Source organism: Suricata suricatta, chromosome 3 (assembly GCF_006229205.1).
Source record: "Suricata suricatta isolate VVHF042 chromosome 3, meerkat_22Aug2017_6uvM2_HiC, whole genome shotgun sequence".
Lineage (NCBI taxonomy): Eukaryota > Metazoa > Chordata > Mammalia > Carnivora > Herpestidae > Suricata > Suricata suricatta.
In genome coordinates this window covers 32,945,549-32,970,362 of record NC_043702.1, presented here as the reverse complement: position 1 = coordinate 32,970,362, position 24,814 = coordinate 32,945,549, and the positions used below count along the sequence as shown (strand labels likewise).

At 40.9% G+C, this 24,814-nt stretch overlaps 1 protein-coding gene and 1 pseudogene across 5 annotated transcripts; one reads left to right on the top strand and one right to left on the bottom strand.

Moving 5' to 3' along the window:
• Nucleotides 1-1,764: 1,764 nt before the first annotated feature.
• CASP8 (caspase 8) lies at nucleotides 1,765-24,814 on the top strand. Of its 5 annotated transcripts, none has more exons than XM_029934076.1 (9): nucleotides 1,765-2,054; nucleotides 10,481-10,818; nucleotides 15,151-15,256; nucleotides 16,060-16,198; nucleotides 16,305-16,349; nucleotides 16,749-16,813; nucleotides 18,388-18,529; nucleotides 21,632-22,133; nucleotides 24,604-24,814. In XM_029934076.1, the coding sequence occupies exons 2-9, from the start codon at nucleotides 10,514-10,516 to the stop codon at nucleotides 24,737-24,739; spliced, it is 1,440 nt and encodes a 479-aa protein (XP_029789936.1). In that variant the 5' UTR covers nucleotides 1,765-2,054; nucleotides 10,481-10,513; the 3' UTR covers nucleotides 24,740-24,814. The 5 variants fall into 5 exon arrangements, with proteins under 5 accessions (XP_029789936.1, XP_029789934.1, XP_029789935.1 ...); XM_029934074.1 differs by lacking the exon at nucleotides 1,765-2,054 and adding an exon at nucleotides 4,326-4,447; XM_029934075.1 differs by lacking the exon at nucleotides 1,765-2,054 and adding an exon at nucleotides 4,326-4,452.
• LOC115288713 lies at nucleotides 14,360-14,507 on the bottom strand (annotated as a pseudogene).

Below are 24,814 nucleotides of genomic sequence, written 5' to 3'. Positions count from 1 at the left end.
TGGGAGAACAATCCCTTCCATTGTGGTGAGAATTGGAGGTAATTCTTGTACAGGGTACAACATATAGCTATTGCATTATTGCTGTGTTTTGGTTCTAAAATGCACAAGATTTTGCAAAAGGGAAGAAAACCCTTAAAAAAATTCAAACAGGAAGCAGAGGCGGGGGTGGGGGTGGGAGGGTGGGCAGGGAGGCAATAGAGGATGAGGAAACCTGGGGGGACCTGGAGGCGCAGAATCCTGGGGGACAAATCTCCATGTTACTGTTGTACCCAGATTTTAATCTCGCCCCCAAAAATCAGAGATCGCCAGGGAGACCAAATCACGCATGCAAAAGCAAAGGGCTTTATTACGAATTTAGGTCAGGCCAGCCTAAACTCGAGCTCAGGGACTTCAACAACACACTGGATCCACGGGGAGCGAGCCCCGAACATGGCGGGGCAGGGCCTTCTATGAGTTTGGGAAGGGGGAGTTACAGGAAATTGTGACACATGTACAGGGGCCCAATCATTATAGCATCACATCATTGACAATAACTTTAACCAATTACAGAGCGGACCCAGAACCCTCAAGTAGGACATGAATGGGACCCTCATGTAGGGCGTGACTAGTCTTAACCTCCACCTTTAGGCCCGCCCCCAGAAATGTTAATGGTGTTGGCTGGCCTTCAAGGTCAGAGGGGAAACCTGAATCAGACCTGCATCCTTACATTACCACCACTCAGGCTTAGTGATGGAGTGGGGTCTGGCTATTACTGAACCTAAGAGCGGGGCCAGAGAGCAAATGGTGTTGTTATCCCTACTCAGGACTGGGCCGGATCCACCCATTTCCTTGTGCAGGATTTCCCATTTCAGCTAGAGGTTGGCTTTGACATTCAAAGAGGCCCTGCCATAGGAACTCATGGGTGGTCCATGGCTTCAGCATTGAGATTTGAGAACAGAGGGACAATTCCTCTCCTTGGACTTCTTTTGAAGGAGAATGGCATTTTACTTGCCACAGTCAGTCTAAGACTCATCTTTGGAAATTACAGAGGTTATTAATACAAAATGTAGTCAGTGTAAATGCTTTCCAATAACACATGTCCAGCCTCTAGGAGCAGTAGCTAGGAAACTTTTCCTTTTTTCCCTTCTCAGTTCTTTGGCGGGCCTAATAATTAAATTGACATAAGACAGAGTAACAAGAGAAATTTCATACCAATGGAAGCTTATAGAAATATCAGACTCAAAGAAATGACCAAAGCAGGCAGCTTTTACACTTTGTAGACAAACAAATTTGTGAAAAATTGACAAGGGAAAGAAGTTTGGGCTTGGAGTAGTAAATTGGTGAAAAAATAACAAGGTTTGCTTATTCAACCTTCTCAGCATTAAATTCCCTATCCCTGGTGGTAAAGATATCTCTCTACCTCCTGGCTCAAGGAGGGTACCTTTCACATGGAAGATTTATGTCCTGCTTTCAGAGGGAAGAGGAGGGTCAAAGTGTCTTTCTTGCACTGATTATTTCTTAAGAAACTTTAATTAAAAACAATTCATATGCAAAGTGGCATATTTTGAGGTGGTATATTCTGCCTTCCCTTCCCTAACCAGTTTATATAGTGACACACTGTCTCTGTCCCTCTTCTGAATAGTTGAAAATGGGGCATCTGTTCCTTTAAGAAATATTTTTCGTTCAAGTGAGTCATCTCTGTCCTCTTGCTTTGGGAATCAAGTTTATTTTCTAGTTCCTTCTGTTGAGGAATTTTCTTTTTTGCTTGCTGAATACCAGATGCTGCTCTTGTCCCTTGTGATTTTTTAAAGCTCTGCTGAATTTGCTAATAAGTTCTGAATGTAAAGGACCAGAAGTGAATTCCCTGGGGAGGCAGAAAGGGGAGTTATGGAAAGTGAAAGAAAACTTCTTCCTGGAGGTGTTTCCAGCCCCACCGCCCTCCTCCCCACCCTGTTTCATGGGAATTTTCTCTGGCTGTGTGGACAAGCCTTAGGAATTTGTATGAAATCAGGCAGTTCAGGGGTGCTGGCCCTGGGCACTTGGTGACTGTGATGTTGCTGGGACAGGTGGAGCAGGTGAGTGCCGGTACAGAGGCGGGTGGGTTCTGAATGCCATGTTTCCGGGCTCATTCAGGCGGCAGAGTGGGGACACCTCAGGGTCCTGCCAGGGCCCCAGACCTCCAAGTGGGGTTTCTCTCCCAACCATAGCCTCCGACCTTGCTACTTTTAACTCAATTCCTCTGCTACATTTCTGTTCTTAGTGTCTCCTCAGCTACCTGGAATACACAGTGTCTCTTTTCTGCTGGGTCAGTTTGGAGACTCATTGTTTACTTAATTTGTTTTCTTTTCCACTTGGGCAGAGAGTTGAGTTAATCTGTCAGGTTCTGGGCAGCGCCTCCTTCTCCCCCGGCCATGTCCTAAGTACTCTCTTCCCATTCCTCTCTCACCCCACTTTGACCCTCCCCACTGCCTTCCAAAAGTTAGCTCTGAATCTTTTGATACTATCCCTGAATTGATCTGTATCTTTGCAAAATGTAGCATTGTTTTGTGTATACACTATTTTTAAACTATGAACTGGAACCAGTACACAAGTTTCCTCATCATTAAATGGAATTCATACTACCTCATGTAGTGGTTGTGAGGATTCAAGGAGGTAATATGAGTTAACTACTTACAACAATGACCGGCACTGCTAACTTCTCAGTAAGTATTAGCAATTATTACTAGGTATTCGTATTATTTAAATTGTATTTTGCTCATTCTGTTTCTTTTTCAAAGAGCAAGAACTCTGGGGCACCTGGGGGGCTTAGTCCGTTAAATATCCCAGCTCAGAGCCTCTGAGCCCCTCTCTCTTTGCCTCTCCTGTGTTTTCTTGCTCTGTCTCTCAAAAATGAATAAATGTTAAAAATTTTTTAATTAAAAAAAAAATAAAAAGCAAGCGTTCTGGCACTTGAGGTTCTATGTTTTGCCAGGTCCACTTTCTGACCCCTGCATGCTACATGATGGATAGTGTTCGCAGTCCAGTGGAAGGACTACGTAAGAACGTGCCCACCAGTCCTGGGTTTGATCCAGCTTGCAAACCTTGGCCAATATCTGATAGGTACAGAGTGGGTATCATGTTGCCTTATTTTGCATTTCTTGGGTCATGAAGACTTTCGAGCATTACCTTGTACACTTGGTTATTTAAGCATCCCTGTCAAGGAACTCCGTGTTCATCATATCCACTGTTCTCCTCTATGGGGTTTCTTCTCCTTGATTTGCAGGAAACGTTTGTAGGTTATAGATATTGCTACTCCTATGGCAGGTTCTGGGAACACGGACATGAAAGATATGGTCCCTGCCGCTGTGAAGCTCACAGCCTACCCCAGGGACTGGTTACAAAACAGTGGAACAAATGCTCAGGAAGCATCAAGAATCAGGGAATCCCTCCTGGGCTATGATTTATCTACTAACAGGCTTTTCTTCTGTTGCTACGTTTTCACTCAGTCTCCATGGGCATAATCAAATGGTAGCGAAGGGCATCGTATTACTTACTATGGTACCTTTACGTAGCCCTCTACAGGTGAGAAGGCACTTGCAGATACCTTGTTTAATCCCCTCAGCCCTAAGGTGGGTTTCTGCCCTCTGAAAGCTTATATTCTACTTGGGCATCGAAAAAAGACAGTTTCAAGGAAGGGAAGTGTTTGATTTTTTTTCTTTCTTTCTTCTTTTAACATCAAAACACTTTCAACTGATTGAAAGGTTGGGCTAATGTATTTTGTTCCGTTATATCTAAAGGGCCCAGACTATGGTGAAGACCCCAGGATTTGTCTCTTTGGTAAGGTCATCTGGGCCTTTCAGGCAAAAGGCCTTTGATTCTAGGGTTTTCTAGGATACTAAGGGTGGGGTCTGGTGGCCTGGGGGCCCGTGAAGGTGACCTTTGTATTCTAGTGTGGATGAGAAACCAGGAGAGTTAGCTGTGGGAGTTAGCAGACCTTCTCAGAACCATGATGAGGGCTTTCGCAGTTAAAAGATCTCTCAAAAGTGCTCAATCAGTATTTATTGAATGAAAACATTAAAGTCTTCATTATGAACCCAGAAAAATCTGTAAATTCCTGAAATATAGAAAGATAATGTTCTTAGTTACCATTCAGTCCAAATTTTCTCGTTTTGGAATGTGGTAATGAGGTTCCAAAGGCAAAATGACCCATCTCAAGTGACACAGCCAGTCAGGGCGCCAGGTTCCCCCACCCAGTGCCCTGTCCCCTGTTTCTGTAGGACTCTTTTTGAGCTCCGGGAGGAGGTGCTTCTGAGAGGCGAGTCGGCCTCTCTCAGCCTATGTGACTCAGACATTTCAAAACAGGAAGTAGACCAGGCTGTGCCTAAGTTCTTCCTCAATTCTTCTAAAGCTCTTTCTTTAGAAACATCAGGAAACAGGGGTGTGTGAAGAGGCTGCTGCCGCGGTGAGGGTCCGAGGATTTGCTTCTTTGGTAAGGTTGGTTGGGCCTGTGGGGAGAAGGGCCTTTGATCTAGAGTTTTCTAGGCTGCAGAGGGTGGGGAACCATAAGAATTAGCAAGCAGTCCCTTTGAGAGCCAGGGCGGCGAGGGCCCTACAGACTCTAGATCTCAAGGCCCCCTCCAGTTTAGGTTTGGTTTTTCTGGAATGCTCTACATATAACTATACAGAGAACCTCATCCTTAATCAAATCGTGACAGAAGCAGTGGTCGACTTGGGACTCTGGAATGAGATGACACCGTCTAAATCCGGGCTCTAGCACGTACAGGTTTGATTTGTAAGGTTCTGATCTGTTCGCTGCTACAGAGGATTTATTAAGAATTCCCGTTTTTGTGTTTTGGAGTTTTATTTTTTGTCTTAAAAAATTTTAAATATTTTAGTCTTTAAAAATATTATGATTACATGTCTTTTTTTGGGGGGGGGTTACATTCCTTCACTGGCTTCCAGCTGCAAGTTGAGTAAAATCTAAATCTTTGCAGGGCCTGTTGAAGCCTCGAGTGAGATGTTCAGATCTGAGCCTGATGCCTCTCTTACCAGCTTCTTTCTAAACTGATTTTTCACAATAGTAATATGAAGATGATAATACAAATTTCTTCAGAGGCTTGTAGTAAAATGAGTCAAAAAAATATTCTTATGTGTATATGGATATATGTTATAAACACCTGTACATCTTAATATAAACATTTATATCAAATACTTTGGGGCATAAATTTATTACTAAAAATATTAAAGATACACATATTGTATAATACAAATACACTTGTATGGATTTATTATTTAACCGATATTATATAATCAAAAGTAAGAGAAAACTTCCTGGAGGCCTTGCATCCCCATTCTTTTCTTCTGCCTTATATATATTATTCATGAAAATATTCAAATTTTATATACTTTATGTATGTACATAATCACATTACATATATGTATTTATAAACACACACACATATGAATATAGTTGGAAGGAATCCCCCAAATGTAATCAAAGAGCTATCTAAATGGTGTTTCTGAGTAATTTTTCTTTTTCTTTTTATACTTTTCTGTACTTTCTCTAAGGGGTAAGCTTGACTTTCACTATTTTATGATCAGAAAAATACAACAATAAAAGTTCTTTTAAAAATGGTACTGTAACAAAGTTTCTAACCTCTGATCTTATGCGGTAGACGTAGGTCCCATAAAACGAGGGCCATCGGGGTCCCTGCATCTACAGATCTCAGGGCCTGGAGGTGGCTCCCCTGCCAGCAGCGCACACCTCTGTTGCAGCTGACTGCTTTCCAGGCACTGTGACCAGAGAGACGTGTGACCTAAACAGAGATGGAATATTACGCCACAGTGTGTCCTACAAAACCTGGGCCAGAAAAAAGCCTCACCAGCATTTTCCCAACTAATTCTCCATTTCGATGTGATGCAAAGATCATTTAGAAAGCCTTGTCTAATTCTTGCAAAGATAAGAAAATGAATGAGATGAGGCAGCTACAGAGGATGGGAGCCAAGGCCTAGTCATCGTAACTCATGTCATCCTGGCCTTGATAATAATTACCTTTTATTCTAAATGTAAGCAGAGATTGTTACATGAATTATGGCTCAACCCTATGATTAGATCCTTGACAAATTTTAAAATCCATGCTGCAGACGAAAAAAATGAAGATATGAAGGCATGCTTACAATATTACCATTGGAAAAAATCCACTTATACCTCAGAAATATGATGTGATAAAATACAAGGAAAAATATAAATTGTAAAATATTTGGTAGAAAAGATAGGAAAATATTATTAGGTGATTATCTTTGGATGATGGATTATAGGTCATTTTCTTTCTTTTTTATGTTTTCCGTATTTTCTAAAATGAATACAATAAGCACTGCTATCAAAAAAAAATTGTGGAGGGAAAAAAAGAGATTCTGCCTTCATTTAATTCTTTGGTTCATCTGACTGTGTAAAATGAGATATTAACAGTGGTTAGAAATGATTTAAAAATTTTAAGGACTTTGGAGCTAATAGTGCTGAACAGAGCTGGACCTAGTTTAGATCCTTTCCAACTTATGAATGAAAATGGGTCTTTAAGTGGTAATTTTAATTTAAATATAAGTCCTTGTAGAATAAGTAATGCATGCACCTAGTAAAAATCCAAACCGGAAGCCTTATTTTCTGCCAGTCCCTGGGCTTCTAGTTCCTCTCTGAGAGGCAAACCACTGAAGCAGCTTCTTGTGTGTTCTATTCAAAGATCTTCTGTGAACACACAAATCCACGCACCTCTTGATAATACGTTGTATAGACCACACACATCCAATCACGGTGAGCCTCCCTCTCTTTTTAAATATCTGAGGAGAGTTTCTTCGAACTTCTGATGTTGACAAACAGTTGTTTCTGCCCTTCTGTTCTTTCAAGCAGTGCAGCTCTGAATAGCTTTGTACATGTTTTTTAAGTGCATAACGTTTAAGCTAAGGTAGGAAAAACTAGAAGTTAAATTGTGAGGTCATGTTATACTTTGACCAATATGGCCAAATTACCTACCTACATGTTTTCATTTCTACATCTCATTACACTATTGCAAGTTTTGTCCTCACCAATTTGGCAGTTGAAAAATGGTCTTTTGTAATTTCAACTCACTTTTTTTTTCTTTTTGGTGAACGAAGTTGACTATCTTTTCAAATGTTTGAGAGTCATTGGTTAAAAAAAATAAATCCAGTGTTACTTACTTTTTTCTGAACTGTGTGCTTATGATCTTTACCTGTTTATGCATTGGATTGGATCTCTTTATCTCTTTTTAAAAAAATTGACTTATGGGAGCCTTATTTTAAGAAAATAGGCCCTTTTCTACTTTTTCCTCTAAGTGCAAGATTTATTTAAATTTTGTAATATAACATTTAAAAATTTTGAAGAATATTTTGGGTATTATTTAAGGACATTTATCAACCTTTTTTAATTGGCTTTCAGGTTTTCTGATGTACTTAGAAAAGTTCTTCACTACAGCATGATTGTTTTGAAAAATTCTCCTGTGTTTCTTTCCTCAGTATTTTAATTTTGGGGTTTGAATCTCTTATCTCTCTGCAGCTTATTTTAATGTAAGGAGTTCAGTTATGATCCATTTCAGTTTGTTCTAGAAGTTTGCCCAATTGTTCTAACACCATGTATTGAAAAAGCTACCTACACGTGGATAGCCCTTTCTGTAGTGTGTTTGGCTTGGCCATTTTTCATTGTTAACGTCTAATTAACAGATTAATTTCTAATTTCATTGCTAAGTTCCAAAAGGTAATATGGACTGCACTATTTCTGCTCTTTGGAAATCGCATATTGAGATTTCCTTTGTGGACAATTTTTGTGACTATTTGGCATGTGTCTGAAAGGTCGTGTATTTGCTCCTGGGAGGAAATACTGTTAGAGTTCATCATGTGTACTGCCTGGATCTTCCAGACTTCTACGTAGTCTATTCGATTTTGTATTTTCTGAGAAAGGTGTGTGTGGAAGTTTCCTTCTCTTTTGGGGGCAAGTAAGTTCTCTGAGTTCTCTTACAGTTGTTTTTTTATAAAGTTTAAGTTCTTCTAATACTTGCTTTTCCTTCAAGAGCACACCTGTGGTGGTGCCACCTCTCTCCCGTGTCTCCTTCCTGGTAACCCTTCCCTTGGCCTTCCCGAGACGCTCGTTTCCTGCTCGTCCGTCACTCGCTCTCCTAGGCTACCTTAAACCCAAGAGCACACCCACGTGTTTTGACAGTAGTTTCATTTTCACAGAGAATATCTGCATACATTCTTCTTAACAGATTCCAGGAAAAGGGCAATTTCCCTCCTCACTCTTCACTCCCCAAGTCCTAGTTTTCTCCTTCATTTCCCAGAAGAAACTTTTGAATTTGGTATGTTTCTTCCCAGACCCTCCTTGCATTTTTCTTTTCTGCTTTGGCATGTGTACCTGTACCACCAAAAGCCTAATAGTACTGTTTTGAGTATTTTTTTAAAAAGAGGATGTATGATTTTTAAACATTTTTTAATGTTTATTTATATATTTTGAGAGAGAGAGTGAGAGAGAGTTAGTGCAAGCACCAGAGAGGGGCAGAGAGAAAGAAGAGAGAGAATCCCATTTGGGCTCCACGCTCTGAATTATGAGATCATGACCTGAGCCGAAATCCAGAGTTGTCTGCTTAACTGTCTGAGCCACCCAGGTGCCCTGATGTATGGTTTTTAAAAAATATATTGAAATTGGTTTTTTCTTTCTTTCTTTCTTTTTACCGTCATAATAACATGCTTGGATAGCTATCATTTTCATTTTAGGAGATGGAGCACATTTTCTTATCTGCTGCATAATATTCTGTAGTATGACCGTACCTTGGCTTATTCAGCCATTTCTTTATGGATGGACATTCAGGGTGTTCCCAGTTGTTCAGGGTTACACACTGTGTGGTGGTGACACTCCGTGCACATATCCTGTTTAGCACACGTGTTTCTATGGAGTGTGATTTAAGGGATGAGCTTGCTAGTTTGTTCCCTCATATGTCCAGGTCTTGTTTGCTGCATTAAAATTTTTTTTAATGTTTTATTTTTGAGAAAGAGACACATACACACACACGGAGCAAGTGGGGAGGGGCAGAGGGAGACACAGAATCTAAAACAGACTCCAAGCTCTGAGCTGTCAGCACAGAGCCTGACACGGGGCTAGAACCCATGAATCCTGAGATCATGACCTGAGCTGAAGTTGGATGCCCAACCAACTGAGCCACTCAGGCACCCCTGCTGCATTTTAAATATATATGGTATTAGGTGCTTGCCATGTATTTAAGATATCTTTTCTAAATAAAAGAATTTTTATGATAATTGATTGCTTTTGTGAAAGATCTAGGCCTTGGAGCCTTTGTGAATCCAGTGCAAAGTGTATTTTCCCAAGAGATTTCTAGTTCCCTGAATTAAGAAAATTTGTCTAAACAAGGACGTAAGCTCTGGGTCGCCTGGGTGGCTCAGAGTGTTCAGGGTTTGACTTTAGCTCAGGGCATCATCTCATAGTTCATGTGTTCGAATCCCGTGTCGGGCTCTGTGCTGACAGCTCAGAGCCTGGAGCCTGCTAGGGATTCTGTATCTCCCTCTCTCTATCCCTCTCCCCCACTCTCTCTCTCAAAAATAAGCATGAAAAAACTTTATAAACAATGATGTAAGCTCTCGATTAAAAAGGAGAAAAAAGGTTTTGCCCCGTAATTCCAATTCTAGGAGTAAAATAGAGTTATGCACAGGATATATAAAAAAGCTCCTCAATACAATCCTATTTTTAAGAGTAAAGAAATTGAAATTTTCTTAAAATAAACCTTGATAGATCCCCATGCTGGAGATCAAGAAACGTTAAAAATATTCCAAAGAGGAGGGCTTTGGGGGACGGCGCTGCCTCATGTCTCCTAGCACCTTTGTTCCAGTCAGACCCCGCCACATCTCCGGCTGCAGCTGATTCTTCACACTTTTAATTGTTAATCCCAGACTGGCTGACATTATAGTCTTCTCTTAGTTCCCTGTCACCTCTTGGACAAAGCCTGAGCCCCTGCCCCACAGTGGGAGGCCCTTGGTAACGGTTCCGGCCATGGCTGCACCCCCCCTCCCCCCACTCCCGGGCACTTCGTGGTTACTTTATGGAGCTCCTTGCGCCTCCCTGAATTGCCTTGAACATCCTTGCCTCCATCTTTTGCATAATTACTTCTTGCAAGAATTGTCCTCTCTTACCTCCTTCCCAAAGGCACCTTCCCTCTAGGAAGCCCTCCTGCTGTGCTGAGTTGGGGCTCTTTCCTCTGTATTCCTATTGTGCCCTGGTCACAACCCTATGACCATTGGCTAATTTGTAAATCTACTTTACAAAATAGTGAGCTACTTGAGAGCAGAAACTTGTCTCTGTTTTTTGTTTTTTGTTTTCTTGTTTCTTGCCCTGTGTCCACAGTAAAACACCTGGTGTATCGTAGAAATAATAGCTTTTGATGAAGGAACAAATCAGTGAATGGCAGTTTTCTTCCTCATCTGAACATAATACTGTATTTTCTCCTAGGCGACAACTACATTCTCCTGACACTTGACCAACATGAACTTCAATAAATGTCTCTATAATATTGGGGAACAGCTGGGCAGTGATGAGCTGGCCTCCCTCAAATTCCTGAGCCTGGACTACATCCCACAAAAGAAGCAAGAGCCTATCAAAGATGCCTTGATGCTATTCCAGAGACTCCAGGAAAAGAGAATGTTGGAGGAAAGCAACTTGTCCTTCTTGAAGGAGCTGCTTTTCCGAATTAATAGACTGGACCTGCTGTTCAAGTACCTGCACACCAGCAGGGAAGAGATGGAGCAGGAGCTTCAAACACCAGGCAGAGCCCAGATCTCCCCCTACAGGTGGGGAGAACCTTCACAATCCAGGCACTGGGAGGTGTGGGTGCAATAGACGCCTCTTTGTGGGCCTGGCTGATGATGGGTGTCTGTGTGGCATGACTTTGGAAGTTCCTTGAAGATGTCCCACCAGGGCCAGATTAAGAAATTTAGGGATCCTATATATAATTCAGGAAAAATAGTTAAACCATAAAATAGAAACACTTGTCTCCAAAGTGAAATGTTACCCATAGGTATGCCGAAATTAAAACAGACATCTTCTGAATGTTGTCTCTCTCTGTTCTGTCTCCCCTGCTCTGCTACCTCTGCTCTGCTTCTGTCCACATCATGTGCTTACTTTGCCTATTACTGGATAAAGCTTCACTACTTCTTACGTGAAATCTCCCTCCCAGCTGCTTGTGGATGACTATGGATATTCTCAGTGGGGTGTTAGGCTTTTATTCCACACTGGAAGTCTTGTATCACAAAGTTCTCCAAATAGAGGTGTATGCTGCCAGCCATTCTGGACAGGCCAGGCTGGACCCCACAGAGACTGTCTGGCCCCTTGTGTTCTCAGCTGCTGCCAGGAGAATGGTGGTGACGTTGGTAGTCTGTCCTGCCAAATGCCTGCAGCTAGGCCTCTCCCCACCTGTGGGACAGTGGGTACCCAGGGCTGATAACAGACCATGTTCTGTTACCTCTTGGTGAGTTGGTAACAGACTTTTAAAATAGAAACACATTACTAACTTCTCTATTTCAACATCCCCTGTTATCAGATGCTCCTTAAAGTTATTTTTAGCTATTTATTATTTAGTTATTTTTAGCTAGGTTTTTCTGAAAACTTCTGCTCAAGTCTTAGCTATGGCCCATTTTACAGTCTCTTCTTTCTTGTCATCAATGATGACATGTGTGACATCTCCTGTCCTGGCCTGCTTATGAATGCCCTGGCCCTTAATCTCAGAGACCTGAGATTCTGGCATCATACATTTCTCTACTTGAAGCCTGAGCATTTTGAAAGAGAGATATTCTGGGTGTATTCGTTTTCTAGGGATGCTGTAACAAAGTACCACAGACAGGGTGGCTTCACGCAGTAGAGACATTTATACACTCATAGTTCTGGGGTTACGAGTTTAAAGTTAAGGTGTCAACAGGCTCGGTTCCTTTCGGAGCTCTAGGGAGAGTCGGTCTCATGTTTCTTTCTCCCCTGGTGTCTGGCACTGGCGGGCAATCCTTGATGTTCTTTGTCTTTTAGATGCATCACTCCAACCTCCTCTCTGTGCCTGTTTGTCAGAATTTTCCTCTTCTTAGAAAGACACCCGTCATTGGGTTAGGGCCAACCCTAATCTAGTGTAACCTTGTCTTAATAAGATTATATCAACAAAGACCCTTTTTCCAACTACAGTCACATTCACACATCCAGGGTGGACATGAATTTAGGAGGAGTGTTGGGGGAGGACATTATTTAAAACTGGATAACTTTGGCCTGAGGAGATAGTGACATCTTTATAATGATTTTTTCCATTAAGGCACCAATTAGTCCTAAAAAACAACAACCCCAGAGCTAGAAAAGCTGGAGGGTCTCATCTTAGGCCTACCATTTTGGTCTTTTGAAAGTTGCACTCCTTCTGCCAGGCAGGCAAGGTTGAAGCATATGGTCAGTGCCACACAACGAGCCGTACGTCTCTGCTGGGAGGCTAAGAGTCCCTAACAAGGGAGGATCTATATGTTAAACACGTAAACATGTTCGTTTGGGAACAAAAGGTCAGCACACGTTCTACTGTTATTAATCATTGTTGGATGTTAGCCAGGAAATAAAACGTATGCTAGTGTGGTCACTTTCCACTTATAACAAAGCACTAGACATTTTTATTTTCAAATTATAATTGCTACCTATAAAATAAGTATTTTATGAACTACCCAGGTTTATTTCTGGACAGTGACGGTACAAGGAAGCTAGTAGGTTTTAGTAATGAGGGAAGTAAAGGGGAAAACACTTTGTACTAAAGCTAAAAGGGACAGCAGTCTCAGCCAAACTGAGAAAGCTTTGGAGAAATACTTCGAGGGCAGAATCCATGAGAGGAAGGATGAAGCAGAGAATACTGAGTAACTTCCGTTTCCGCACTATATTTATTTTCAGAAAATTTTCATTTTCTAATTTGAAGTTAGCATGTTTTTGTGTTAACATTATTTTCCTTTACACCATTTTGCTATTACACCATAATAGTGAAAGTTTTTCTGACTTATTAAACTTTCCTCTGTTCATTCAATAAACATATCCCAAAAACCTATCATGGATTAAGAAATAATAATGCCTGGGGCACCTTGGTGACTCAGTTGGCTGAGCCTTCAACTTTTAATTTCAGCTTGGATCCTAATCTCACTATTTGTGGGGTGGAGCCTGCACTGGGCTCTGCCCTGACAGCACAGCGACAGGCTGGGATTCTGTCTCTCCCTCTTTCTTTGCCTCTCCCTGGCTCTCTCTTTCTCTCTCTCTCCCTGACTCTTTTCCAACATAAAGAAACTTAAAAAAAAAAAAAAAGAAATAATAAGGGTGCCTGGGTGGATCAATTGGTTGAGTGTCTGACTTCAGCTCAGGTCACGATCTCACAGGACGTGAGTTCAAGACTTGGGTCAGGCTCTGTGCTTACAGTTCAGAGTCTGGAGCCTGCTTCATATTCCAGTCTCCTTCTCACTTTCTGCCCCTCCTCCACTCATACTCTGTCTCTCAAAAATGAATAAATTTTTTAAAAAAGTAAAAAGAAAAAAGAATGATACTTGTTGTGTATTGAAAATTTAGTGTGTTGCCAAAGATTGGTTTAAGCACTTCAGATAACAATATTCATATCATTCTCAATATGTCCCAGTGATACATAGAATTACCTACAAATTTAGAGACGAGAGAAAAAAGCGTATAACATGTCTAAAGTCACACAGCTCTGAGATAGTGGAACCAAGGTTCCAACACCAGTAGTCTGGGGCCTCTGCACTTGAATGCTGTGCCTCATGACTCACTGGGCTTATGGAAACAAGAAGGGCAGGGGCTCCGCTCTCAGGGGACTCAGAAAGCTCCAGAAACAATTATAACATCATGTGTAAACCTTCTGCTGTGGCGAAGACACATGGGGTGAATGTAGCCCTGAAGACACTCAAGTGGTCCTTAAGCAGGTGGTGGGTGAATGGCTGGTTGTCTGTGGATAGACAGGGGATTGGGATTGTGGGGGACGCAGCATAAGGAGGTGAGGGGCAGGGCAGCCAGGTGGGTTTGGAGCGGAGATGAGGGTGGTGGTGAGGGGCAACCCAGGAAGCTGAAGAGGGAGGATGGGCTTCACAAGGATCTGTATTCCGGAGCCATGTGTTTGCCTTTCCTACGGCAGAGCACTGACAGGTTTAATTAAGGAAGTGATGATCCAGTTTGCATTTTGAAAAGCATAATTTCCTAAGTAAAAGCTTTTTTCTACTGCAACAAGCTCTTGATTTTATAGTGAGGGCCGAAGACAAAAGACACTTCACTTAGCTGAAATGAACAGAATGACAAAGTTAGTGGAATTTTAAATTCTGTTAAGGAGAGAATAGTTGGGCATGAGTCAGTAGCATCTGTGTCATCACAGCAGCCTCTTTCCAAGACCCCCACACATAAATTATGTCGCTAGCTATCTTTGTTTTACTGATAAGAACAGATACTACATTTGATCTTGGCCAAAAGGCCGAGGAGTGAGTAGCTATCTTTGCTTAAAAATTTTTTATATATGTTTTTATTTATTTTTGAGAGACAGAGAGAGACAACGTGAGCAGGGAGGGTCAGAGAGAGAGGGAGACACAGAATCTGACGCAGGCTCCAGGCTCTGAGCTAGCTGTCAGCACAGAGCCCGACGTGGGGCTCAAACCCACGAACTGTGAGATCGTGACCAGAGCCAAAGTCAGATGCCTAACAACTGAGGCACAAGGCACCCACTATCTTTGTTTTATTTTATTTTTTAATTTTTATTTTTTTATTATTATTTTTAATCTTTGTTTTAAAGGGAGGCAACTGGAATCAAGTCTCCAATGTGATTCCTTTAATCAAATGGGAAATTATGTATGAAACCATTTTTTTCTTTAATGTTTATTTACTTTGAGAGAGAGAGAGAATGAGAGAGAGAAAGTGAGCCCATGTACAAGCAGGGAAGGGGAAGAGAGAGAAGGAGAGAGAAAATCCGAAGCAGGCTCTGTGCTGTCAGTGCAGACCCCCACGTGGGACTTGAACTAACAAACCTTTGAGATCATGACCTGAGCCAAAATCAAGAGCTGAATGCTTAACTGACTGATTCACCCAAGTGCCCCGAGAAACCATTTCTAAAGTGTTTCCATTTCCCACTACAGGGTCATGCTTTTTCAGATTTCAGAAGATGTAACCACATCGGAATTGAGGTGTTTTAAGTTTCTTTTGAGCCAGGAGATCTCCAGATGTAAAGTGGATGATGATATGGTAAGAACTGGTGTTTCACCAAGATTTGGTCCTGAGGTGGAGTCAGCCAGTGAGGACTGCTGAGACTGGAGAGAGGGCTAGTCTAATAAAAAGAACTTGGACTCTCACTTTTCAACCAGGGGAGAAGAGAAAAGTTTTCAGGCAGCAGTGTTGTAGATAGGATTCCTTTGTCTATGGGAAAGGCTGATCACTTGAATTACCAGGAGCATGGCAGTCAGGCCTACAGAGGAAGATTGGTTGTGGAGCTACAGCCCAGTGTGGGACCCTACAGAGCTGGGAAAGACAGTGGTGAGCTGGAGACACCTTCCCACTTCTGTAGTCTCTGAAACCACCTGGGATCTGGAATTCTGTGTGTGTGTGTGTGTGTGTGTGTGTGTGTGTGTGAACGCGGGACTGGAGGTGAATCAGGTACCAGAGGCAGTGTTGGGAGAGAGGCGGTCCTCAGGGCTGTCACCAAGGGGACCAGGCTACTGTGTCTCAGCCATGCACTCAGGCTGTTTCATAGACTTCACACAAAGGTGCCCACCGGTGGTTTCAGCACAGGGCTTGGGGCCTGGGACCTGGGCAGCATCTGATGTCACTTCTCTATCTTTTCATTTCTGTCTTACTGAGCCAGAAAGCACAGAAATGCTTCTCTAGTGCTATTTTGGTTTTATAAGACCAGGATGTCCTCTTGGGAGGGTCAGCTTGGGAAGCGAGGGTGGGCCCTCTGTTTGGAAAGAATGGAATTAAAAAAAGAAAATCTAATCTAAAAGCCAGTATGTCTCAATCCAGTCTTCCAACTTTATTTCTTTTCCTTTTAGAACTTATTTGATATTTTCATAGAGATGGAAAAGAGGGTCATCCTCGGGGAAAACAATTTGGACATTCTGAAAAAAATCTGTGACCAAATCAACAAGAGCCTGCTGAAGAAAATCACTGATTATGAAGAATTAAGCAGAGGTACAAATAACTTGACAGCTGTGAATTAGCAACATGTATTCTTAAATTGACAAATCCCTCTACGTCACGATTGTTTCTAATCAAATATGTTTCTTTTTTAATTCAGAGGGAAGACTGAGCCTTCAAAGAAGTCAAGATGACTTCTCAAATGGTAATATTGAAAATATGTTTTTAAGATTTACTCTGTTAATTTACTGTCTGGTACCCCCATTGCCTCCTCTCCACACCTTTCTACCACATCTACATCCTAATGGTCATGCTCTCCTAAGATCAAGAAGTAGGCTCAATGCCTACTCGCTGTTAACTCTACACATTGAAAAATACAAAAAAGTTGTCAAAAGACATAGACCTGCAGCCCCAGGCTGGCAAGTTTGAAGTAGATGAAGAGTTAGTAAAAAGGTTTTTACTTATTCTGTGGACTGCAAGGATATTATGTTCAAGGCAGTCTGTGAACTTTCATTTTTAAAGGGGACCTTGTGATGTCCTGGGTGCTTTGTGTTTCTTTACCGAAGTATCGTCCCTGCCATATCTCATTCTCCATTGCTTGTAGGGGGGGAATCTCTGGCAATGGTGGCATTGTTGGACTCTCTAGAAGAACAGGACAATGAGTCACAGGTATGGAGAAATTCCGGTTCCTTTTTCCCTTTTGCATTGCAGATTCCAGTTCTTATATTCCTTAGCTTTTAAGCTTCTAGATAAACTAATAAGGGGGCAGACATTTATGGGAAATTTTGAAAACTGTAGAAAATTTTCATAAAAGGATAAATTTTAAAATGTGATTTTTTTAAGTTTTAATATTAAAAAGTATTAAAATTTTATTTTAAAACCAAAGACAAAGGCGTTGGAGTAGTTGGTGGGCAGAGCAAGCGAGAAGCCTCCTGTGCAGTTCCTTCAGCAGCTGCCTCAGCCTAAGTAGGGGAAAGGCTTGGGGGGAAAGTCAGCAGGACTGGGAAAAGTAAAGTGTTTTCTTATATTAGCTTGACATTTCAAAAACTGTTTCTCGTTTGTGAGTTAGGTGTAAGCAACAAATGCTCATGATCTTGCTGGGTCTATATTCTTATCTCAATGAGCCAGTGCATGAATTGCCTTTCTAGACATAATTGCTTTGATTTATTAACCTTCAAAGATTCACCAACTACACTCTGATTCATTAGCCTATTCACTGCTCTCTGTGTTGGGAAGCAAAGGAAACCGTGAAGGTTATCAGTCTAGTGGGCTCCTGACCAAATTACCAGACCTTCATAAGTCTGAAAATTAAAGATTAACCAAAGCCATGTGGCACTTTGCAAATAGCAAAGTGCTCTACAAGTGTCATCCCTACTGAACTGCTAAACCTACTGAGTGCAAGAGAGATTTGGTAACTTATACAGTCTTAAGGTTATGAATTTGTAGAGCCGGGAACTTGAGCTCTTAGTGTGGAGCCCTTTTCTCTACCCCAAGGGGCTGCGTAGCTTTCCCAGTACATGCTGAACATCTCAGCACTGAAATAGCCCTGGGAATTCAAGACACAGAGCCGTCTCTGACTGATGCGGTCAGGCACTAGAGTATGGATCCTGTAACCTCTGGTGTAGCCATGACCCGCCTGACTAAAACAGGTCTCTCCTCCAGTTGCTGTGGTCCTGAGAGCCAAATTCAGTCATCGGCTTTCAAAATTCTGGAACTGCACTATGTCATGTATGTCAGTAGTTCAGGCCCTCAGCTGTTAGCCCAGAAACAGATGAGTTGAATAGCTAGTCGAGGGAATCATGAAGTGACAGATGAGCAACCCAAAGGCAGCATTAAGATGTTCATTTATTCAGCAACTCTTGATTGAGCTTTCACAAATTAATAAATTTTAGTTCCTGGTGAAGATGTTAGCCACCTTGAGCATAAACTAAAACAAATAATGAAAATATGTTATGATGACAACAAATTAATATATGTGCAAAGTGCTCAGGAGGCCCAAGTACTGGGACACTGATTTTACACATTAACTGTGGGGCAGAAGCCTGGGGATCCTGTGTCCAGAGAACAGGTGGAAACTAGTTCACCAGAGAAACAATGTCAAGTTGGGGGAGGGCCATTAAAAGTGCACTTGAGTTCCAGTTTGGCTAAGGGGATGGACTGACTTCTTACTAAGGAGTTGTTTGTTCACATTTCAAGTATTTGACCCACAGAGTCAGCTCCTGGGTTGAATTTTTGTTTTCCAGACATTGGACAAAGTTTACCGAATGAAAAGCAAACCTCGAGGATATTGTTTGATCTTTAATAATTATGATTTTAGCAGAGCACGGAAGGATGTACCCAAACTTCAGAACATTAAGGATAGGAATGGAACAGACTTTGATGCAGGTACAGGAAAACCCTGAAAAGAAAAGAAATGTTTCTAATACCTATGTTTTTATCAAAAGGGAAGAACAAAAATTGTACCAACAGGGCTGGCCACATGTTTTGGAAAAAAAAATGGATATAATTATATTTCCTTGTGGAAGTGAAGATCATTCTTATATATTTGCTAGTTTTCTGCGTTTGTTTTTTAATTTTATTTTTAAGTGTTTATTTTTAAGAGAGAGAGCATGAGCAGGGGAGGTGCAGAGAGAGAGAGGGGAGGACAGAAGATCTGAAGCAGGCTCTGTGCTGACAGAAGAGGGCCCAATGTGGGGCTTGAACTTACGAACTATGAGATCATGACCTGAGCCAAAGTTGGATGCTCAACTGACAAAGCCACCCAGGTGCCCCTGATTTTGTTTTTTATTAATTAATTTTTAATCGAAGTAATGTATATAAGATAAAATATTGAGTTTTACTAAAAGGCTAATAGTAAAAAGCAACAATAAAAAGCTTTGCTTTTAGTTCAACTAAAATGAATACTATTTCTGTAGAATGTATTAAGTATTAGGTGTAAACATTGCTTTGGCATCAAGACCACATATAGAAATTGCATTTATAGGGGCACCTGCAGGTTCATTTGGTCAAGTGTCTGACTCTGGGTTTCAGCTCATGTCATAATCTCACAGTTTTGTGGGTTCAAGCCCTATATCAGGCTGTGCATGACAGTGCAGAGCCTTCTTGGGATTCTCTTTCTCTCTCCCCCTCTCTCTCTACTCCTTCCCTACTCATGCTGTCTCTGTCTCTATCAAAATAAATAAACTTAAAAAAAATTTTAGGGGTCCCTGGGTGGCTCAGTCAGTTAAGCGTCTGAGTTTGGCTCAGGTCATGATCTCACGATTCTTGAGTTTGAGCCCTGCTTCGGGCTCTGTGCTGACAGCTCAGAGCCTGGAGCTTGCTTCAGATTCTGTGTCTCCCCTTCTCTCTGCTCCTCCCCAGCTCATGCTCTGTCTTTCTCTCTCTCTCAAAAATAAATAAACGCTAAAAAAATTACAAATATTTTAGAAGTTGCACTTATAAAAGTTGGGCTATAAATGCAGGTGAAATTGTCAGTCTTTAATAGGAATGGCATTTTCAAATATTAAACTAACCAGAAATTCTTTTGCTCAGGCTATTTAGGTTAAGATTGAGAACTTATAAGTTAAATGAAAAAATAATTTGCAGTATGTGAACATAGAAATGGCTACTACTAAAAATGATAATAGGAATAATCCAACCCAACCCCTGTATTTTTGAAAATAGTGTTTATGAGTCATAACATCAGGTAGTGATATATTAACTGAATAAAGTTTGAAAGATTAATGTAGGTTGATTTTAATCATCAAGATTCTGCTAATGGTCGCTGTTAACAGTTCTTTGTTCAAGCAAATCTATCCTAAGATTTCAAAAGCCACTGAGCTAAAGTCCATTGACTATATTACTCATCATCATATACCTTGGTATTGAAGAAAAGACTTCAGGCCTTTGATTTTCATTCATTTTCTATTAAAACACCTTTATTAAAATAATATTTGATTGTATTTCTGGGTTTTTGGTCAAAGGGTAGGTCTAAAGTCACAGATCTCTAGGATGAAAAAGTCTAGAGATCTAATGTATGACATTTGACTATAGTTAGTAAAACTGTACTGAATACTAGAAATGGGTGAAAGAGGGTGTATTTCAGGTTAACTCATCACACACACACACACACACACACACACACACACATGATAATTAAGTATGGGAGGAGATATGTTATTAGCTTGACTGTGGTAATAACTTCATGCTGTATACCTTAAATATATAAAATTTTTAGTTTTAAAAAAGGAATCGGGCAGCCTGAAAATGTTGAAAGACTTTTTACTAGATCTTAGAGCACTTTGGGGGAAAATAATGTTATGCATACAGAAAGCAAAGCAATGGAAAAATAATGCAATTACTAATTCCAGGAAGGAAAAAATGAAAAAAGAAAGGAAGCATAATTAAAGTACATTTTCAGAGTACTATTGATTCAACTAAAAATTGTAAATAACTAAATAAGAGTTCAAATGCTCATCCTATGAGGTGCTTGGGTGCCTCAGTTGGTTGAGCGTCTGAACTCTTGATTTTGGCTTGGGTCATGATCCCATGGTTCGTGAGTTTGAGCACTGACAGTGCAGAAACTGCTTGGGATTTTCTCTCCCTCTTTCTCTGCCTGTCCTTTGCATCTGCATGCACTCTCTCGCTCCCTCTTTCTCTCTCCAAATAAATAAACTTAAAAAAAATGCTCATCCTCCATAATAGGAACTCAGTACATAAGTCTAAAATTTATAAATAAATAAATAGCAAAGGGCCCAAATTCATTCAAAATGAAGGCTAAGACCAAAAAAAAATTGTTCAAAGTTGAAAGTGGTTGCTTCCATGGAACATGATTGGATAATACGGAGAGGTAGAAGAGGGATAGCTTTTTTTGGTAATAGCTCTTTTAGTTCTACTTGACTTTTGAAACGTTCGTATCTTGCATTTTGGTAAATAATTTTGAAAGTGCTCAAGATAAAATAATATGAATCTTTTATTAAAAAGTGTTTTTGGGTATGCCTGTGGGGCTCAATTGGTTGAGTGTCTGACTCTTGATTTTGGTTCATGTTATGATCCCAAAGTCGTGGGATTGAGCCCTGCATCAGGCTCCATACTTAACTTAAATTCTCTCTCTCTCTCAAAAATAAACATAAAAAAAATAAAATGAAATTTAAAAATTTTAATGATTTTGATTTTTGTTCTGATAAGTAATACAATTATTATTTAGATTGGTTTGGTAGTAAGCCTATATAATCGCTTACCCATCTCACAGATGAGTTGAGAAGAGACAGAAGGCTAACAATAGCACTCTCCCCATTCTCATTTGCCTCGAGACTAGAAATGTTTTCAGCTAAGGGCAATAAATATTAGAAAACTGTGGAATTCAGCCAGGTGATATAAATGGACTGTGATAGAACTGTTCTTCAGTTCTGTTTCAAATTCTTTATCTGATCAGTTTTCTCTCTAACTCTGGGCTGTGGTCTGGGATTTACTGTGGTGTAATACGACTTCTCTTATTTCACTTTTTAGAGGCTTTGAGTAAGACCTTTAGTGACCTTCATTTCGAGATTGTGAATTTCAAAGACTCTACAGCAAAGACAATCTGTGAGGTTCTGGAAACCTACCAAAAAATGGACCATAATAACAAGGATTGCTTCATCTGCTGCATCCTCTCCCATGGAGACAAGGGCATCATTTATGGCTCTGATGGGCAGGAAGCCCCCATCTATGAGCTGACTTCTTACTTCACTGGTTCAATGTGCCCTTCCCTTGCAGGCAAGCCCAAAATCTTTTTTATTCAGGCTTGTCAAGGGGAAAAGTACCAGAAAGGTATAGCTGTTGAGACTGACTCTGAACAGAAAGAAGCCTATTTAGAAATGGACTCATCACTTCAGAAGAGATATATCCCAGATGAAGCTGACTTTCTACTGGGAATGGCCACTGTGAACAACTGTGTTTCCTACCGAAACCCCATGGAGGGGACCTGGTATATCCAGTCGCTTTGCCAGAGCCTAAGAGAAAGATGTCCTAAGTAAGTTTTGCCTGCTCTGCCCTTAATTCATTTCTAAATTTCTAACTATGGATTACATAGCTGTACATTCCAGGTCAGTTACAAAGTGTGAGAGGGGGCAAGTGTTAATATCTTTAGTTCATAGATGGAAAAAACCTGAGATACTTACTGCAGAGTTTCTTTTATTTAGCACTTGAAATGATAGGGTATCATAGAGCAGGGAATGAAGGTAGAGTCAGCCCAGCTCTGGTTTTAGGCAGAAATATGACTGAGCCAACTCAACTGGTTTTGGAAGTCCTCCAAGAATGCACAATAACCCACTTCAATTTTTAATGTCCTCCAACTCTGTCAAAGTTGTATAATAGCTAACCAACCTTAAACCTTCTTGGTGCATTGTGGGAGATAAGTACCAAAGAGTAGAAACCCTTTATATTTCAGAATCCCACTAATATGTGGGATATATATTCCACTAATTTGTTCTAATTTGAAGCCACAAAATGTGGGAAAATATCCTTTCCTCATTTATTATACCCTAAATGATGGTTTCATAGTCACAGTTCACACAAATACACACATAACAGGTGAATAGCAAGAAATCTTCCAGTTCTGTATTTCATCATGCTTTAAGTGTAAGAAGAGTGGGGATTTCCCATGGCAGACAATGGAGTGAATGATAACATCAACACCATGTTTTGCCGGAGTCTGGCTCCAGCAGGTCCAGGTCTCCCTGAAGGATGGACGGTGTCAGCAAAAGAGAGAGTGAGAGAGCCTCGGCTTTCTTTCTGATCACCAGGCAGACATCTCTGCCCTTCTGGCAGGCATCTCTACTCTGCCGGCTTTTGTGTCTTTATTTATAGATCAAGTGTTAACATGACATCAAAAAAGTGGAACTTTTACTACAAATAATTCTCAGTGATAAGATGCTCTGAAAAGTGTACAGAAACAATTTTGCAGAATTACTCTAATTTTAGTGAGGTAGTTAATTTTTACAAATAGGATAACAAGGTATTCTCAGTGAAAAGCAGGTAACATATACATTTGTTTAAACTGGTAGTAAATCTTACAACTAAGAAGATAGTAGAATGTTCCCAGTGAGAAGCACAAAGCAAACACATTTGTGTATATCAATAACACTAAAATTTAGGCATAGACTAGGCTAGGAGTCATTTTGTCTGGCTCACAAAAGAAGGTATTTGCACTGTTTAGTAAATTGCTTGTGTCAACCTTGTTGATGTTGAAGGTGTAAGCACCATAGGGGTCCTAGATGAGCTGGCCTTTGTGTATGAGTATAAGTTTTAACCATTCTTACCCATCCTCATAATGGATATCAGTGTAAAGGAAAGGTATTTTGTGGCACCAATTAGCAAAGGTATGTAGAGTAACTTATGTCTGGCTCTTGTTTGTTTCTTATCTCTAAGTTAGGCTTTTTCTCCAGGCCAGAGTTAATAGTAAATTTGTGTTTTTTAACCCCCTTTATAATCTATGTCTTAGGTTTGTGAGGCTCATTAGATGAGCCTTTTGACAAACATCTGCAGTGCTTTGTCTAAATTCTTCTTTGTAGAGGTGGGAATATGCTTCTTCCCATGAAGTATCTGTGTGGGAAATATTAGTCTGATTTGGAACCTTGTGAGGTCTAATTTATAACAGTAGTCCCGTTCCCAATATGAGCCAATAGTAGGAGATACCAGTTTTGCTTCATGGCAAGAACTGTGCAAACATGTGCCATTTCCTTGCTGTGACTGTGCCATCCAGCAAGGCTGATGGGGCTCCCAGCAACTCAGCTTTCCCTGACCAGGTGCAATCATGCCTCAGGGACAGGGCAGGGGGACAGGCCGCTCCTGACACTAATCAACAAAGCACTCCGAGGTCTGGTGCCCAAGCAGAAATGAAAGTTACAAGAGGGTAGATTTTGGGAGCTGTCTGGGGACAAGAGACCATGCAAACTTGCCTTACCCTCACCAGGAATTTTCACTCAACCTGTGAGTTCGGGTAGCTCTCAGCAATGTTTTTCTTTTGTAACTTTGACAATGAATAAGCAGGTTGCCTTCTCAGCTAACCTGAGAAGAAAGGCTGGTGAAAAACTGGGTGGAGCAACTATAAGAGACATTGAGTTTTCCCTTGTCCCAAAGTGATCATAAATGATCACAGAAGCAATGTTGATTTGAGGCAGAGAATGTTTGGGGGCACTGAGGCAATTATGGGGGCAAGTGACACTGTATGTGGAAGAGTAAGGTACAAACAGGTGAGGAGGGAAAGAACCCAAATCTGATGGTGACCCTGAGGTTTCTGATGGTCAGTAGAGATCCTGAGTAAACCAAAGATAAGTTCTGAAGCAACCCCTTTACTGGAAAGCTTTGATACAAATTACTTTAGCAACTTAATGATTTCCAGTGCCTGGTGTTTTGAGGGAAGGAACTGTCACTGAGGACAGCAGATGAAGGGTTTGCCAGTGTCTTTCCCCACAGATGGTCACGGTGTTGTTGTTTTTCAGGGGTGAAGATATTCTTACCATCCTTACCGACGTGAACTTTGAAGTGAGCAATAAGGATGACAAGAAAAACATGGGAAAACAAATGCCCCAACCTACTTTCACACTGAGGAAAAAACTCATCTTCCCTCTTAATTGATGCTGACTAGTTGCACAACACTATGCTTAATTTATTTGTTAGTCAAATGCTGCTATTGGCTTTTTTTTTTTTTTT

What these genes read in the sequence shown, in the direction of transcription:
- CASP8 (XM_029934076.1), top strand. Translation starts at nt 10,514, where the DNA reads ATGAACTTCAATAAATGTCTCTATAATATTGGGGAACAGCTGGGCAGT. An exon ending in TCAAGATGACTTCTCAAATG is followed by an intron (nt 16,350 to 16,748) that starts GTAATATTGAAA and finishes CATTGCTTGTAG; the next exon opens with GGGGGGAATCTCTGGCAATG. An exon ending in TGGAACAGACTTTGATGCAG is followed by an intron (nt 18,530 to 21,631) that starts GTACAGGAAAAC and finishes TTCACTTTTTAG; the next exon opens with AGGCTTTGAGTAAGACCTTT.